Source organism: Fulmarus glacialis, unplaced genomic scaffold (genome assembly GCF_000690835.1).
Source record: "Fulmarus glacialis isolate BGI_N327 unplaced genomic scaffold, ASM69083v1 scaffold31761, whole genome shotgun sequence".
Taxonomy (NCBI): Eukaryota; Metazoa; Chordata; class Aves; order Procellariiformes; family Procellariidae; genus Fulmarus; species Fulmarus glacialis.
The window spans coordinates 17,296-32,845 of NW_009192670.1; the positions used below are offsets into that span (position 1 = coordinate 17,296).

Sequence of the window (15,550 nt, forward strand, 5' to 3'; positions counted from 1 at the left end):
GTAACATTCCCAAAAAGTTAATCAAGGAGATAAGTAAACCATTCAGCACATGTCACAAGCCAAAAAGCTGACTTTTGAGGTCAATATGGAAGTAAGAACTGTCTTTTTGACTAAAAGTCTTCTAAAGAAAAAAACATCCAGGTGGAGAGTCTGTTTTAGTCTGACAAAATTAAGACTGGTATTTGAAACATACTGTTAAGAATCCTTTGAAACTTCATTCCTGTTACTGTGTTCAAACATTTTTGTTATGATGGACAAGTGAAATATGCTTATGCCCTAATAACTGTACTTTGAACACACAGCAGAAGGCAGACAGCTCTTCTGTCTGGGCAACTACGCTTTACCGCAATTTTGCAAATCTACTTTAAGAACTACCCAGCTCTCAGACATTAGTTCATTTGAGACATTGCTTTCTATATCCCCTCGTGCCAATTAAATAATGAATCCTTTCAATAGCAATTTATAAAATATTAAAAACTTAAGTTTCACTTTTACCTTAAAGTTATCATAAAAACAAACTAATTTGCAAAAGAAGAAGGTCATAACCGCCTGAAAAGGAAACACAGCTTTGCTAAGACTTAAGAATTGGAGGAAAGAGGGCACAATTAAAGCCTTATACTAATAATATTAATAGACTTGCACTCTTTGTTCAACTCAAAACTAATACAAATGCAAATTTTCAAGAGGGAAGACTTACTACATAAATTAGTTTCGACAGAGGATCTCTAAGACCTTGCACCTACTGGTCCTACATACCCTTAAGGAGCTAAAAGCCTTTGTGAAGAAGTAAGCTGGTTTTGTATTTTAAAATTCTTTTTTGGAATCATTAAAGCAATACAACATGAAGATGTCTCATACAATACTATGAAGGAGGCAAAGAGATCCTTTCTACCATGGGATCAGTGAAGTCACACTCTAAAAAACTTTTTTAAGCAGTAACTCACTTCATGAATCTAGCTAGCTCCTTCCTTGGCATTGCTTCTATTTATGATACTTACATGATCACCAGTAGCATGTAAAAAACCTCATACACCTTTAATTATTTATTTTCGCAACATACAAGTATGGCAGAGCACCCTGCTATTCCCATTTTACAGACAGAAACGTGTAATGAGGGAAAACTTAACCACAAAATATTCTAGTAGAAAAACTATTTTCAAAGTATTTTCTCAGTATTCTTACTCTTTTCTTTAACTCTCCTTTTGCCTGTTAACTTTAATATTTGATTAAGTATCTCTCAGGTCTAGAGGCTAATCCTAAAAAGTTATAGTACATACATAGCTACTCCCCACAGAATTTTCGGGCTAGGGTATGCAGTTGTAAATGTTGCAGAGATTTCACTTACAACGATAGGCCTTTCAGATAAGGATGTGTAAAAATATATTAATAATCACAAAATGATTACAAAATGCACTTAAGTAGACAAAACGAGTTTGTAGTTGTACTTGCAAAATAAAATCTACTTAGTGACTCAGACTTCTACAAACAGGTTCAGATCCCCCGCTGCACACACAGAAGACTTTTTATGCATGAAACAGTCAAGGCAAAGCACAACTACCACCAAGCATGTGAGATTACTCTCATCCTAATTTTAACAGATTCAGTATTGTATGCTGTTTTCCCTGTTGGTATTTCACAGCGTATCAAATACAATTCCTTAAAAATGTATTATTTGCAGTAAATAGTTTAGAAAGAACATTATGCATTTTGGAAAAGGCTACTCAAGTAAACGCCTATCCTTTCCAACAAGAAGCACGAAGACACAGCTCAGACTTTTGGGGTATTTCAAAAGCATGAGCCTTTAAACCAAACAACCACCTATGTGTCAAATGTGCAGTCACCTCCGTTAGTTAAACTGTTTCTATGAAATAGCTTAAGATTCTCCCCTGAAAAACGCTCTGCATTTGCATTTCCTACTGGATGAAATATTATTTCCAAAAAGCATTCGACATCTCAAGCAGTGCCAACACACACCCTTCAGAGCACACAGCTCCTTCCACACGCCATCAGGTCCCGCTCCCCTTACACAACTCCTTCGAGAGCCGCCTCGTCCTCCGTCAGACACAGCAGTGACCACCTTTCGCACGCAGCTTTTATTCTTCAGTTAATTCCTATCAACATCGTCCGCAGCTTTTTTTGGTGTATAACACACCCTCCAAAGTCCAAATCAAAGAGAGGTGGTGACAGTTTTCATTCAAAATGTTCCCATCTGTTCTTTCAGCTCTTGAAGGTAGTCTCAATATACATAAACGTCTAGCTTGAGACCAATTTTCCTCAGGCTTTTATTTTACATTCATAGTAAATGTGATGCTCAGCTGTTTCTTAAACACCACGAGTGTCTCAGTCATTGCCTGTATATCTAAATATTGTTCAACAGCCACCTAGGTTACGCTGCTTCTGGAGCTGGTGCGATGCTGCTTTCCGGACGGGAGCGCGTTGGTTTGCTCCGTTAGGTAAGGACACTGAGCAGTGACACACCATGTTTTATTTTAAAATGCTGTACAAGCATTAACTAATCTGCCCAGCGCCCTGCGAGGGAGGTAAGTATTACTCTCTCCTATTTTACAGATGAAGAAACAGACAGTTTAAGTGATTTGCCCCAGGCCACACAGCACGTCAGCGGACAGCTGGGATTACTGCGACGCTCTGTCCCCGCGTCCCCGGTCAGCCCGCTGGGCCGCTCGTGCCTCCCCTGCCAGCGGAAAGCCGGGGCTCCCGGTCGGCCGAAGGAGAGACCTTCCCGCAGCCAGGCCCCTCAGCGAAGAAGGGGCCTCCTGGGAAAGAGCTCGTGCACGTAACTGCAGGGGAAGCTCAGGGTTTCGTGTTTTAAACTTGCCACTGTGCATCCTAAAAGCCTCCAACGTCATTCACTGAATTTTAAAATGTACCGTATCTAGCAAGAAACAATTCACTTTACAAACTACAGGGGGTTTTTTATTCATTGAGATCCCTAGAAAAATATCAGTAGAGCAAGAGAGGCTCCATAGTCTCCTCCTCTTACTACCCTGTGGTTTAAGCTTCTTAGAGCCTTTTAAGACGGATTGAACCAGAGGCTGTTGTCCAACTTTGTCACATCCAATAATCTGAGAAAAGTCTGACATGGCTTTCAGGTGAACCCGAGCAGTTCCTATTTACATGTCTCAGCTAAACCGCTCGGAAAGATAGTTCAGCACCACAGACAAGCCAGAGTCTCTAGGACTGTTTTCCAGGATGGCCAAAAGGAAAAGGTATTTGAATCAGGATATGTAGATTTCCTCTGCACAGCAGCCTTTGAATATTTACAGGCAGTGAGATTTCTTTACATTTAGATCATTCTTTTCCAGCTCCCTTATTAGTCTGAAAGGACTTGACTGGATTTCCTTACACCACGATTAGCCATTTTTAAGAAGCAGCCCTCTGCTTGCTACAGATACACTGGTAGAGGAAAAAAAATAACTGGGGAACACATTTCATATTGTTGAAATGAAGTCCACCGAAGCCAGATTTTACAAGACATGACAACGTACTAATGCCAAACTGACACAAATTCTCATCTATGCATTTTGGCTTTAATGGGTTAATTAGCTTGGCTGGATACAAATTTTAATTATCTGAGTTTGACATTGATGTCCTTGGAGTGTTGTCTATAAGGATTTGGGGAATCATAGACATTATTTTAGTTACTTCTGGAAACTGTGTGTTACACTGGGATTTAAATAGTAAGAACAGACAAGAATAGTGAGAACAGGTTGATCTATTTTGAAAAGTCAGACTTTGTGAAACAGGACAAACTGAGATGAAGCTGAAGCCTGGTCTACCTTGCTAGGTTCAGTTAGTCTTCCAGGGAGTCTCGAAGTGTGGATATAACATAGAAACAAAAGACTTGAAAGTTAGGAAATCATCTCCTTTGAGGATAGGTGACTGGACAGAAATTTTAGATTAAGTATAACAAAGAATTCTGTATGCAATTGAGATTTAGAGTTAAGATCTCTTCATCACCTAACACAGTTTCTCAAGTAGAAGGTAACCAGTCTTAACATGGTTATATATACACAGAGTGTTTATACAAGCCAGGGAACAACCACCTACCTACCCCAATTACTGACAGCGGCTCAGTTCCTCCAGAGTGAGAACAGAGTACGTGCACCTGAAGGCAGCACTCAGCGGTTCTCCCTCTCCACCATGGAAATGCTGGGCTGCCACCATCCCGTTTCAGGTACAGAAGGGAAGTTACATGGGGGAACCACAGAATAGCATTTTGCATGCAAAATCTTTGATCAGCAATTTCTAGCACAATTATGATAGACCCCTGAACAAAACAAGAATACCTATCATGCAGTCTGTTAATGGAGCATGTTAATATTACTGAGGCTGGAGGTAAAGTATCACGCAATCTAATGCACATACTCCACTTCTGCATTCTTTGGAGATGGAAGGTATTTCCTTGCAAAAGTACAGCGCTACAGTACAGTTAGAAGTACTACTAATGGGTTGAGTTATGGCATGCTATTTTAAGCTCGTTACTTATTTTCTTGCTTTTAAGGGTCTGTATAAGTAGATCAATCATCTGAGGATTTTTAATTGTATTTCAATAAATATATATTTAATCTGCCACAAAATATTTTTTGGCCAATAATTGTCCAACAAATTATCAGAGGTTACTTGAAACAAGATCTGCAGTTCTGCAGAAAGTAGCATCTACCAAGAGCTTTTCAAAACACCCTTCTCTGTTTTTCTACTCTTTTCTGTTCATTTTTCTAGAGATGCATTTGTTTTAAGATTCAAAAGAGAATCCTGATTGCTTTTTGTGTATATGGATTTAAGCTCTCTTTGTGCTTGCAACAACATAAATAAATTCATTCTTTATAACAGCAACAGCACTAGTTCTTTAAAATGCAATGCAACCCTTTGTGCAGTAGCTTTGCGCCTTTTAAAGACAACCTGCGTTCTGTTTTCCATGTTCCCTTGGTATCAAAAACAAAGTCATCTGGATTTTCTTCTGTAAAAATTTGTATAGCTAATTTGGCTTTAGGAACACTAAGTAAATGCAATGCACTTCTCTTTTAGGTTCACACACCTATATAATTGCTAGAATTACATGAATACGTTTAAATTTCTCCTAAATGAAGGAGGGCGGCATTCAGACAACTCCTCTGTTGCCCAGTAAGAATTATAAAAAGGTAGGAGCTTCTTTGAATCACAATATATAACTTAGAGAAACGAATCTATTCTCCTTACTTTCTTCCACTGTGTTCTGGTTAAAATACCTAGACTGTGGTCCTGTGAGAAGCCAAACACCTCCTGGGAACTGCAGAGCAAATTTAGAGCACTTGGCACTCCACCGAATCAGCTCCCAACTTAACAAGGGTAAGGAAGGAACTGATGGAGGTTATCAAACTAAAAAGTGGTAATCACAAAAAATGGCAAAAAAAAGTTCAAAAGCACAGTGAAAGAAAATTCTCCAGCATGCAGAAAAACAGCAGAATTTTTTTTTTTTAATAAAGAAAAGCAACAGCTAGATTTCTTTGTAACATTGCCAGCATTTTTAGTTCTTTTCCCCCCAAAAAATGAGTAGGCAAGTTTGTGTTACATTCTTCAGAATATAAAGGAAGTTATTTTCACCCTTGGATGAAACATTAAAACCTCTGAAGGCTTCACTCATTCACAGATGGGAAATGGAAAGCCTTCCTATCATATATTTTGGAGACAATATCCTTTTTTCTGGAAATGCTGATAAGGAACAAATTCAAACTGGTCCTCATCCGCCTGGATCATCTTATTTATTAAAAACAATGGTATCTTTTAAACCCTGTATACTAAGCTATCGGTCAATTTTGATTGACACAAATATTTGTATTAAAGGTTACATACTGCAATTTACAACTGGGTACTATCACAATACTGTATGTTAATGTAATCAGTATTTTCATTTCATGAATTCATTTGCAGCATGACACTGCAAGGGTATTCTTACATATACTGAAGACACAATTGCTAAGTAGTTCAACAATTCTCCTTTAAGTGGGATTTTTTTTATCTGATAAATTTTTAACACAATAAAACCACTCCTAGTTCTGTGTGCATGTTTTAATTTCCCACCTTTTCAAGTGTTTAGACACTTGGAATACCTAGCATACTGAATTAATCCACAAATATTTACAAGAAAAATCTATTTAATTTCTTTCTATAGTAACTACCACAGGGACTATTGTAATGAAAAATTTCCCATCTTAAAGAATTAATGCAATTACTGATATAGAGAAAAAACGTAATTTATATCATCACAAACACGTAAAAGATATAATCCCATATTCACAAAAAGAATCTTTATTCCCTCTTTGAATTCTGAGACAATACAGTCTTGCCTTGAGGAGAACAGGAATATTATGAAGTACCTTAAGCAAGATAATTGTAAGAGAAAAAACTACAATTGCATTATTGTTGTGCTAAACTGTGACATACTTAAAAAGCTAATTTCTTTTATTATAATGGAATTTGGTGTGCATATCCTTTAATCTACTTCACTATTCCTTCACATTTTTACACACAAACATATGTGTAAAGTGTTTCCCATTATCTGTACTACCTGGTTTAACAACTACAACAAATTTAAAACAATTAAAAATATACTTGGCAATTCCATAAACTTCGCTAGATTTTTTTTTTTTAACAGTTTTGGAACTAGCTGAACATCTAGGATGTCACAAAAATGTGCAGCAAATGAAAGATCTGCTGCAACTCAAATACTATTCAAGAAGACATGATCAGTATTTTATGAAAAAGTAACATTTGACATGAGTGACTGTCCCAAATTTTACCGAATAGATTTCAACCAATCACAATGCTGAACAGTTTGCATCTAAATCAAAAGCTAAGCAAACAAAAATGTATCCCAAAAATAGGGCTTTCTACAGCTATGTCAGTTAAAGTACATTTACTTTTAATATTCTCTACAGTCACCCTTCAATTATTCCTTTCAAGTAAATAAATTTTAACCAAGAAATTAATCTGCCATAGCGGGGCTTTTCTCTATTCCACAGAAGCAAACATTTTTTCACTTGTTCCCTTTAAAAAGCAGATTTAACAAAACTACTAAGACAAAAAGGATGACCTAATTAGTACTAAGTAATATTTAAAGCTTTTATATATAGTACACTCTTACTGCTATCTCTAACTTCTAAGCCTTTATACTCACTGATATTGTTTATCTGACACTATTACTGCTTAAGCATGCAAATTCGTATTGTCCATTCTTGTATGCACCCAACATACACAGAAGGAATCAAATTGTAAAGAAAATTTTCTGTGAACCTTGATCAAATTAACTGTTAGGGCAGTGGTGTCCTCAAAGGCAAACAGGGACACCCCTGGTGACCAGAGGTCTTCAACGGGCAGACCCACGCAAAACTAGTCAAAGGGAATAAAGAAAACTCCCCAGAACCAGCAAGAAACAACACTCATGAGTGAGTGAGTTACAGGAATCTCTTACCCTTTTCTACCTAAGAGCCAGCCCCACTAGAAAACTTAAACCCTGAACAGATGCTCTCCCACTCGTCACCACTCAGGAGAGTGGGACACAAGATATGGTAAGCAATGAAAATGTGTGTCTTGTATTTATTTCCTTATAACCCTTAATTTCTGTTAAAGCACTGAATTGTTAGTGCTATACTAATTAAGTTCATTCCAGTTATCTGAACAGATTTGACCAGCTAGTTATGAAAAAATACCCATCTAAATTAAATAGAGTAATATTGGATAAAAAAATGTAGGTCAGTGAAGAAACAAACCATCAACAAATATTGTCAGCTTTCTGTTCGAAAAGCACTTTCAGCATGAGCCTTTCTTTGCTCTGTTCAAACCCCAATTCCTATATACCAAAGCCTTTAAGAGCACACTGACCTTAAGCACGTGCTTAAAAAAAGCTTTGCTGTGTTAGGACCTTCCGACTGGCACACAGGACATTCAGGACTGCTTGCAATGTAATAATCCCCTGCTGTAAGAATGCCCTTTTTTCCAGTGTGTGTGACCTACTCACAAAATTTATGTCCAAACCAAAAAGATTATGTACTAAAAAATCAAATCACATTGTGTCAGTGTAATGATAATGCCAATATACATCACCCTGTAAACTGTGAAGCCCCTATGCTCGCAAAATGCCAGTGAAATCAGAAGTCATAACTATGAAAATAACTACAGTGCAATACACAAAAGAGACTTTAAACTAATACTTGTGAAACATCAGTCTTTCACATTTGTGCCACAAGTGGCCAATTCACATTATATAGCAATGGCCTACAGGTCTTTCATGTACATAACTTTGTTTTTAATTAGAACAAACAAAATCTCCAGTATTCTCCTCTAAGTTGCTCTCATTTAGTGTGGAAATGGTTGAAAATGTTTAAGTCAGTTGTATTTTTTAAAGGAGAAAAGTATACCTATGAAAGAAATTTTTTTTTTTCAGAATCATATGTACTAATACGGTTTTCATAATCCAAAACTGAAAATAGTCCTTTAAGTAAAAAGTTTTTAGTTAATATCAGTGTTTTGGAGCCTCCCACTGGCAGCCATCACACAGCTGAAGTGAACTATCAGCTGAATGGAGGGTTTATATCCAGGCATCAATGACTATTTTGCTTTAAAAGAAATCAGTATTTCTGAGCTCGTATTTTAAATGCAATTTAAAAGATCATAAAGGAAAGAATCCAGCATTTATTGTGTGTCTCCCAGCAGACTACTTAATGTTCAAACATCTACTATGCAAAGGTCAAATGATTTCACTGAATGTAATGGTGACAAAAATATTCTGCAGCACTGAAAAAAATATCAGATGATCAAGGAAAAAGCTATGGACCTGAGCTCTTGCAAGAGTCACAATAAATAATGTAGATTCAGTTCAGTAAGAAAGAAAATTGCAAAGTTGTGTCAGTAGAACTAGATTAAGAAAGATAATAGGTAAAATACAAATTACATACTTTTGGTAATGTTCTTCATAAAGGAATATTTTAAAGTAATACAGCAAATGAATTTTTACAAAAAAACTTTTCTTACACAAATATTGCTTGCACAGAATTGAAAAAAAAATGTATTCAGATGGGGAACCTCTGAGATATTCTGCTGCAGGCAGCAACATGGATAGCTGAACTTAAAAATCCAATGTAAATAGCGCTAGTTGTAACATACACAGGGTAAAGCTGCAGTGAGCACTTTCAGGAATGAGAAAGATTATAGGTAAAACCAGTACGAAAAAAATACACTCAAACGCTTATCTGAAGCAAACAGCGAAGGCTAATAGGTACCAATTTATTTCCCATTTTATTGTGCTTTTCCTTCCTTGACATTTACATCAAATATTTTAGGCTCTCATTCTTTCTAACACAAAGAGGTTCCAAAGTGCACCGTGCACACCACTTGCTGGCAGTCCTGGCTCTTCAAAGCCAAGATCCCACCACCAACTAAAAAGAGCTGGAAACAAAACCAGGAATTGCCTATCTGCCTGTGATCTACTGCTACGTAAGATTAATTTGGTGGTCACCAATGGCACTTGATCTGGGGAGATCCAGTGGATCTCTTCGCATAAATGGATAGGAACGTCGAGGGCAGGAGGCAGATATGCAGCTGAGCGGCAAGTGAGAAAAAAACCAAACAAGCAGAAGTAAAGCATGTATAGAGGGAGAAAAAAGCTAGAAAATTATATGAACAAAGGGAACAAAAAAAAGAAAAAACAAAACAGAGGACAAGTGAAAAAACAAAACAGAGGACAAGTCAGCAAAGAAGTAAGAGAAGAGACAAGGAAACAGAAAATAGGGAATAAGGTAACTAAGAGCAAATGTACAACATGATGTTCACTTTCTGGAAAAGAATACAGCATTTCTCACATTAAAGAAAAGTGATAGGGGGTTTTAGTTTGTTTTGGTTTGGGATTTTTTTTTTACTTTTCTGTATAATAAACAAATAAGCACATCTTGACTGATCTTGTATTCTAACATTTAACATCAAAATCGGAATTTTGGTAACTTAAGCTGGTGTATCATTAAAAAAAAATAAAGCTCTGGCTAGATGTTTAAAAAAATTAGACATATCCAATAAAATACCAAGTAAAGATGGAAAATAAGGTGCTAAACTGATATTACATCTGAATAAAACTTCTGTTAGCTGGCTCACAAAAAAAAAGAATGGCGTAGATGGTACTAATACTATATATTAATACAAAGATACAGAATTTTGACTATTAGATTATGTTCAGAAACATACATACGTTTTTTTCTGTGCTCAACCAGCGCAACAGCCTGCTTTGCTGAGCATTTTGAAAACCAGTTGTCCCCAAGCAGAACAGTAACCTCATTGGTGTGGACAAGTTTTCCTGGCATGAAGGCAAGAGGACCAAAAGGTACCTGTCAAAGGCACATAAGAAACAGCTGAAAATCACTAGTGAAAATAACCTAGACAGTCATTCATGTCTTAAGTTTTTTTTAAAAAAAGTAAAACACAGAGTTAAAGAAATAAAAATTCTACAGCAGTTATTTAATGACTAACCCTTCACAAACATTCAAATGACCAGATCCATTTGAATTTAGTATCGTACTTACAAAATCAGAAAAGTGGTATTTAACTAGAAAACTTGTTTTGTGACATTAAACTATAGTATAGCTGAATGCTCACATGGAAAACAAATTCACTTAATCCTAACATGTAAGCCTTGATAATAAAAATATTATCATTTAGGTTGAGTTACATATCTGTTATACACAGATTACATTTAATTCCTAATAAAGCAAGTTTAGCTTTGCTAAAATTTTTAAAATACTTAAATAGGTATGGTCAACTTAAAGATGAGTTGCTTTTCTCAGTATCTGTATTGCTAGTAAGTACCCAGAAACCTCAGTGTAAGTTTGTGGGGCTACTAGCAGGATCGCAAGTGTCTTAATCTCACTGTGTTTCATCGTTCACCAGTATGCAGACTTCAACCTTCAGGCAGTGCTCCACCAAGCAATGCCCGTCTTCCAATGACCCTCCAGGCACAGGAACCAATACATAGAACCAGAATACTTCAGACAGGAGTACATCGGTAATAAACACGTTTTATAACTTTAAGAGGTGCTTCTTAAAACATGTAACCCCCCTTTTAACACGTATGACAATGTATGGGACATTATTCTTATGATTTAAGACACCTTCCACAGCCCACACTTTACAGACGGTGCTTGGGCAAGTCCTACCTCTGAGGAGCAGCCTGGCCACCCTAACTCCTGTCTCCTGCACCAGCCCCCTGCATTCTTACCCTCAGACCTACTGTAACCTGCCTGCCTGCCTTTGGGCTTCAATTGCAAAGAAATCAGGAGACCAAAATCAAACTAAAGTTAAAATGGAGGTGGCAAAAAGCTAAGAACCACATCCGTGTCAAGTTTTCTCTTTCTTAGGGTAAAAAGAGATCTGTCTCAGCCAGTTTGTATCAGTTCCTTCTACTTTATTCCTCTGCTGCTGCCTTCGTATCCTCAGGATAGCCACTTGCTTTCTCATCACATTTGTGCTGAAGCAGAGCACTCAGCCTGGTGGATCTGCTTCCTTGGAAAGCCATCTTCCATAGCTTCAGTATCCAGGAGGGGTACCAATGCTTGAAACAATTCTGCAGCAGGCAGGATCCTGACGTTAAGACTATGCAGAATGTGCTTTTCCTGCACATGTACCCTTCCTGACTTGGTTTTCAAGTAGCAGACTGCACCATTTGCCTGTTCACTCTTCCCCCAAAATGATGAAAGCAAAATTGAAAACATATGAAAATATTTGGCTAACAGGATAGGAACTATTTATATACATTTAAAATAGCAGATGTGAGTTGACATTGCTGCTTTAACTAAGAATACGCCCTACCTAGCTTTTTTAAAATAGTTTTTTCCTGTGCTTCGAAACAACATAATCTTTTTGCTTTACATCATGTGGCCACGCATATACACATGGTGATGGGACTACACACATAAAATCCAGAGCTGAATCACTAGCACAGGAAAGGGAAACACTCTCTTTTCCCACACGGTAAGTGTACTCCAATGCCGTCTCACTAACAACTCAACTCTATATGCTGAACCAGGCTGCCAAGGAAGAAAGTAGTCAGGCACTTTGTGCTGAAACTAGCCATTCAGTTATTTACAGTACAACTTCCCCCCCTTCAAAGATATATCTTGAATTGGACCTGAGAAGGGGGAAGGAAAAGAAGGAAGAGAGAAAAGCCAATTTGGTCAAAATTCTGGTGAGTGCAAGCCAACAGGGTAAAGTTAATCGAGGGAGATGTGCAGTTGTTAGGGAAGATTCAAAGCACCAGAAAAGATCACTATGTCAATATGAAGATCGGTGAAATAAAAATTAGCAGCACCTTTTTATGTAAAAATCAATGTTCTAGGGTTTATTTCCATGAATCAGGAAATACTATGGCCACTTTCTTCTCAGGAAATTACTAAGTACCGTAATTCAGTCATAATTATAGTTTTCTATACAATAGATTTACATATCAAACATGTCAGGTTTTGTGTTAGCATTTATGTCATCAGTTCTCAGTTGTCAGTAACGTTGTAATTTATAATGGATTTCAAAGAAAAGAGAAAGAAACAAAAGCAAAGGTTTAACTATTATCATAATAAATGCAACATTACTAAGTACTACGTGGCAACCTGAATAAAACCTCACCGCCAGTGCAAATACTTCAGTTACTAAAAATTTTAGCCTGTTTGCTTGTGTGAACTCTACCGCGTACGTACCATGATATCGTAGGACAGTTTATCGGGCAACGTACGGAGTCGTTCCTGAAGAGCCTCATAATCGCTCTCCACCTTCTTCCTGTTGACAAATTCAAGTTGATTCACTTTCATATCTAAAGTAAAGAGTTCATGTTTTTCTGCTAGTAATTCAACAACACACAAAAAATACAGAAAAATAAACTATTTTACTCTTAAACACATATAATAACTTATTTATAAAAGACTTGAGATGATAAACATAATAGCTAGATTATTTTAGAATAACGTGTATTAAAATAGGGACATGATTATTTTAGATCGTGCATGTCCCTCTCTGAATTTGAATTTATTACGGTGCAAAGAATCAGTTTTTTCACTAGGATTTGGCATAGCTCACTCCACGTTCAACTTCCAACAGTTATACCACCATCAATATTTAGAAAAACAACTGAAAATTCAGTTTATACTTTATAAGAGGCAAATTCTTCAAAGTATCACTTCTAATAAAGGGTTCATGACCTTGGTTTGAGCTGACATAAATGGGCAAAATTTTAATTAATTCTGATTTTCACATGAACTTTGTGTTCCTACCAAGAGTCAACACTCCTGAAAGATGGCTTGACCACCAGGATTCTGTCACATCTTCAATCCCTGACAAGGGACAATACAGGTGGGGAACAACCCTTCTGCTGCTTCTCTATCCAAAATGTAAATAAGGCTCATGCTCCATGTTGCTACCCAAGACAGAAATGGCTTGCTGAAGTTAGACAAATTATTCCCATGGTAGACACCTGGCTCTTCAGAGGACTTTGCAAGATACAGCGTTTCAATTGCTGCAGGGATTTTCCTTTGTGTGCAAAACAAGCAACTACACTCCCTCTAAAAAAGCCTTCTTTTGTGAAGACATGCTTAAATTCAGCTGGAAGAAGTCTTTTAATGGACCACTGCCATTCTGAAGATGGTCAGAAATCAGCTCCTGCCATGAAGTAGCTGGCATATAAATGTCAGGTTTGATGATATTGTTTACTTGTACTTCAAAATAGTAAACATATATATGTTGTAAACTCTGCAATAAAAGGCAACTGAAAGCACCGAGCAGCACACTTAACAACGCTGACCCAAGATGCAAATTACAGGTTTTCTGAGGATGATTCAGGAAAGCAATCTATAAATGTGCTGAAAAATGAATGTCATAGTTGATAACACAACTCTCAAAATATTAGCATTGATTTTCTTAGATTCATAAGCAGAGTGAAATCTTCTTCAGCATTCGTTATGAAAAATTATCTGATACTCCTGTGTTTTGACTCATTTGCTTCCCTAGTTGAACTTTGCTGTAATCACCCTACTTTATACCTGGAGTACTTCATATTTTAAATTGCTGAACTGGTCCTGAAAAAAGAAATTTAGGTTTTTATGCCACTTGGACATTAAAACCATATTCCATACAACTGATTTACAAAAGATGCTTGCTGCTGCTTTGGTTTGACAACAGATTTCTCCCGGACATTTTAGGCAAGTTTCTCTGTCCATTGCCCACATCAAAGTGAAAATATAATTCACTTCCTTCAAAGAGGAAGGACAAACTCATGAATCTTAACAAAATTCACTAAGATGTTTTGGTGTCAACAATAACAATCAATTACTTAATGATATCCAGCCTTTGCCTCACAGAGATCTGTATTTGAGAAATAGACACTGATGCACTCCAAATACTTGCTGAAAAACAAACACAATCCCCAAGCCGAAGGCCTTGCCCGTGTCTCAAATGCGAAGAGAAGACTCCATGGGAAGAGAATGGTATGAGAATCCCCCCACGCGCAGCAGGATTAAATGTTCCCATCGTTTCATGGCTGAAAGTCATTCAACATTTCTTCATTAATCTGAAAAGAAGATACTGCCTTTAAGGTCTGACTGCTGCCCGTTACTGAATAATCTGATTAGGATACACCAGAAACCACTTGCTACCAAAGCTATTTTGCTTTACAGAGCAAAGAACGTTTCTTTTTTCAGTGGGACTACTGCCCTTTAATGATCAAACCTCCACCATGGGAATCTCTAAAAGTGCGGCCACATCCTGGACCATCAAGATAAAGAAAATTAAAATCAATCCTTTTAATTAATTGGCCTGAAACACGGAAGGAAGCTGACCTCCCTCTTCACCTACAGCTGGTGGTCACACAAGCTCTGGGGCATGCCGGCACTATGCTCAGTGCCCATATGCAACGAAGAGTCAAAGTGAACAGGGAGGATGAATATCGGGACTCCAACTATGAACATGTCCCTAGAAGGGGAAATGCATGTCTAGATGTTTAATCCCATACCAGATCCATTACTGGATTCATGGCTTTAGAAATACACTTCAAGAAGTGTACTAAAAAATGAAAAAGAAAATAATTTAAAACCTTATTGTTATTCACCCAATTCTATTTAACATTCTTCTGCATCACTGACTACTTAAAAGGTCTTATATGAACAAATTACTCAGTTGAAACAAGAGCACTCAGCTCTTGCACAATCAAGATCTAAATAAGGGTACTAAATTTTAAATAATTTTTTATAAAGTAAAGATTGTATGGATGCTGTATAAACTGCCTTTCTACATAAAAGATATCAGTAAGTTAGGTTTTCCTTTTGACATTCTGGGCCCAAAACCCCCAAGTTCATGGGGCCATGGCCAGAGCTTGCATAAAAGCAAACACAGGAGCAGCTCCTCCTTCCACAGCCAACCCTCCCACCAGACTCCACAAAGCTCAGCCACTTGTGTAAGAGAAAATAAGTGTCACAACTTTCCAAACTTTTAAAAATCTGTTCGAATTTTAAGACTGTCAATTAGTTTATTT

General features: G+C 37.1%; 1 protein-coding gene across 1 annotated transcript in view; it reads right to left on the reverse strand.

Annotated features, from left to right (window-relative positions):
* Positions 1-15,550, reverse strand: part of URI1 (URI1, prefoldin-like chaperone) — a gene marked incomplete at its 5' end in the record, with an annotated part of 30,448 nt that overhangs the window by 13,622 nt on the left and 1,276 nt on the right. The window contains 2 exons of the mRNA XM_009587175.1: positions 10,235-10,370; positions 12,729-12,807. Coding sequence (XP_009585470.1) covers positions 10,235-10,370; positions 12,729-12,807 — 215 coding nt within the window. The remainder of the gene's footprint in view (positions 1-10,234; positions 10,371-12,728; positions 12,808-15,550) is intronic.